Genomic DNA, 3,554 nt, shown 5'->3' on the forward strand with positions numbered 1-3,554 from the left:
ATCGTGTCAAACTCCTGCTTAAGCGTCGGAAAGTACTTCCAAATGGGCAAAACAAAACATACAGCGTCCACAATTGTTCTATGTAACACTATTATCTATTTATTTTTAGCAATTGTTTGCCAAAGTTTAATAACTCCTTGAATTTAACTTACTATTTTCTGCAAAATATGCTTCTATTCAGAGAAATGAACTACCAAGCCTTTAAAAAAAAAAAAAAAATAAAAGTCTCTCAATTAAAAATAACAAAAAATGAGACCTTGTTATTATTTAGTATTTTTATTTTTGATCAAGAATACAAAATAGAACAATAAACCAGTATTCAATAGAGTGGACATTAATTCCAGAACAAAAAGACAGTAGGCCAGTTTCTGGCATAGTCACGTAGGCCTGTTAGTCTCTCCTAAGTGGCACACTCTCCTCACGGATGCCATCCTTGGTGACGATGCAGATCTTGAGTGCATCTCCAGTGTAGACATCTCTCTCTGCAGCTGATATGAACACATCTTTAACCAGCTGTATGGCTTTATCCAGCGTCAATGGCAACTGCTCCACATTTTCCATGTTCTTGTATCCAATCTGTACAAAAGCAGGGGAAAATGTTTACTCAAAGATTTTACTGCAGCAACATTTATTCTAACTATAAATGGCTCATTGCTGTCTTATACCATGAAACATTCCCTCCAGGTGTCTGTAAAGCATTCAGTACTAAAACTATATTTCTATGTAAATGTTTTAGCATTTTTCAAAATACATACCAGAACACAATTTATTTCAATGGATGGGAAGGTTTATCTCAAAGAACATGAAAAAATATTATAAATATTATAGCCACATTATTCTGAATTTTAACCAATCAGATATTTTAAAGTATGTATTTTTCAACTTGTTAATAAATGTATGTCATTACATACATCATTTATATGATACGTTATATTAAGCCATGTACTGATGTGTGAGAATTATTTTTTTTTAAATATGTAAACAAATGAATATATAAAGTGCTAATTAAATTGTTCTTATTTGCTACAATGTTATGAAACAAGATTGCTATATATTGCAGCAGACAGGTTTGTGCATAGCAAGCATTTACACACGTACATGCTGATTGGAGTAATACCTCACGCCAGGCATGCCCTAATGCTATATTTGCAAGTTTTTTTTTTTAGCAAATATAGCATTTTAGCAGTCAATTGTAACCCTACCTGATTGTCAAGCAGGGGCTGCAGCATTGCACTTGCTGAGCCACCAGCTTTATAAGCATCCCTCTGGTAGGATCCAACTGGATCAAAACTGTACACTGCACCTCGACCTTGAAATAAGGTAAAGAAAAAAAGAGCATGAGCTGCTACAAAGTGGTAAAAGGTTTGCTCTGTCTTTTGCATTACTGTTCTTTCCAAAAAGAAGCATTTTACAACACCTTCAGTAAAAACAAACCAAGTCTGCTGAAATGAAATAGTTATGCAAAAAGATTACCTTCTTCATCAAGCCCACCAATTATGTTGTAAACATAGTATGGGAAAAAACGTCTGCCGTACAGAATTGTTGACAGCATTGCAGCAATAGCTCCACTTGTCATGGTCTTGTTATTTGAATGCTTGTACATCTGTCAGAAAGGAATAACACAATAATCAGCTTAAAACAATAAGTACTGTAATCATTAAATCTGTGACATTTGGTTATCATGTCATTTCATCAAGAAAGAAGAATGCAAACATGAATAACGATGTATTAAAAACAAGCGTAGCTCATTACGAGAAAGTGCATAGTCATGTTTTTATTAATAATCATATACTTTCACTAAACATACTGTAAAGAAAAAAGGCTTATTTTCTATTGCATAAGCAAAAGAATTAAGAACAGTTCCATGTCACCATTAGAAATTTCAACCGAGCATCAACTGAACCTGACAAAATGCACTTGACACTGCTTGAAGCATGAAAAGAAACTTGCAATGTTTTTAAAGAAAGTGGACTGTGCAAAAAGTAAGTTTTAACTTCACCATGTACCTTGAGCCTTGCATCAATGATTTTGGTCAACGTCAAACAGTCCCCATGGAATCCGCTGCAGCCAATCACCGTCTGGTCTGTCCTGTGTGTGAACAGATAGAGTATTTAAAATAAAAAAAAAAATCTTGCATTAGGTCTATGGTAAATCTAACTACTTTAACACTGCTAAATTTAAATTATGGGTTACCAACAATCTAGTCACTCACAGTTTATAGCACTTTGGAGAGTCTCGGCTATGGATTGAGTAGCCCTCACTTAGACGTGTATCTGAGGCCACTATAGAAAAATCTTCTCCAGCCACTGCCAGCACAGTCCTGTTAGACAAATTGCAGAAGTTAGGCAAAGTTAATGTTAAGAGTCAAGAATTTCGGAATGGCTCCATTCTCTAATGGAGATAAGATACTATAGCATCCATTTCATTGGTTGAACACAAGACTAGTGCAGGATGAGTCGTCAATGTTTTGTGATGTCTTAATTGATGCAACAAACTACAATTTTGTTAAGTTACATTTTTTTAAGTCTCCAAGACGATTTTTTTTTATGCTACAAGAAATGCACCAGAGATGAATGAGGACAGGATTTCTTCACTACAATGTGCTCTTGCTAACGTCACTCAAACAGCAGCAGCTTTAGCACTAAAGCGAAACTGAACGAATCATCAGTAAAAAAAAAATCTGACTATTATAAATGTAACCTTTAAAGTGAAATTAGAGTTCGAGCTACACAAAATAAACATATTATACTCAGAACAGCTAGCTAGCGGCTAAAACGACTGAATGATAACTGTCTCGTTAACACGACATTCAGAGTCGGAAAATAAAATACGAATACTTGAGAATTAAACGGCTAGTGTGTAAAATCCTGGCTCCTGTCAGAACATTGGACATTTTAGAATCCATAAACATTGAAGTGAAAATGCCGCCTAGTTACCGACATACAGGGAAGATGACAAAGCCGCTTAGCAGCGTTTTCAGCATAAACCTATTATTTCTTACCCTCCATTAAAAGAATAAGGTGAGAATTTATGCTCTGCGTGTCCGGTGTAGTGATACTCCTTCATCTTTCCGTTTCCTCCCAAAGCCTGTGTGGACATCATGACTGAAACTAAACAGAAAGCGTTAACACTAACTCAGTAATCTCGCTGTCTCACTGCAACATGGCGGACGGAAGTTGATCTGGCACCTCTTCCGGTGCCGTCACAGGAAACCATAACGAAGAAAATGCTGCAGATTTATTTTTTTGATTCTAGCATTTGTAAATAAATAAATTACAATAAATGTGGTGCATTGTTTTGTGCTTAAATATGTTATTTTTTTTAATATGCAAACCCAAAAACATGGATCTCTGGAGTATGTTGTGAATATTTCTTTATTTTAGATGCAAAAAAAAGTCCTATTTGTGTTTTAATTGAAGTCTCTTATTTCATCCCTTATAAACTAAAAAAAAAAGCTTATAAACAACAAATAAAAGCACAAACTCTTTGATGTTTTATGAGGATCATGTGTTGAATCTTTTGCCAAATAAAGAAAAAACTTTTAAAGTTAGTAA

The 3,554-nt window shown here is 34.7% G+C and overlaps 1 protein-coding gene across 1 annotated transcript; it reads right to left on the reverse strand.

Annotated features, from left to right (window-relative positions):
- Positions 1-257: 257 nt before the first annotated feature.
- psmb1 (proteasome 20S subunit beta 1) lies at positions 258-3,194 on the reverse strand. The gene is made up of 6 exons (XM_060871861.1): positions 3,002-3,194; positions 2,213-2,320; positions 2,007-2,088; positions 1,474-1,603; positions 1,203-1,309; positions 258-576 (listed from the first exon to the last, which is right to left on the reverse strand). The coding sequence occupies exons 1-6, from the start codon at positions 3,100-3,102 to the stop codon at positions 391-393; spliced, it is 714 nt and encodes a 237-aa protein (XP_060727844.1). The 5' UTR covers positions 3,103-3,194; the 3' UTR covers positions 258-390.
- Between the last annotated feature and the right edge of the window lie 360 nt (positions 3,195-3,554).

The sequence above is a fragment of the Tachysurus vachellii genome, chromosome 6 (genome assembly GCF_030014155.1).
Source record: "Tachysurus vachellii isolate PV-2020 chromosome 6, HZAU_Pvac_v1, whole genome shotgun sequence".
Lineage (NCBI taxonomy): Eukaryota > Metazoa > Chordata > Actinopteri > Siluriformes > Bagridae > Tachysurus > Tachysurus vachellii.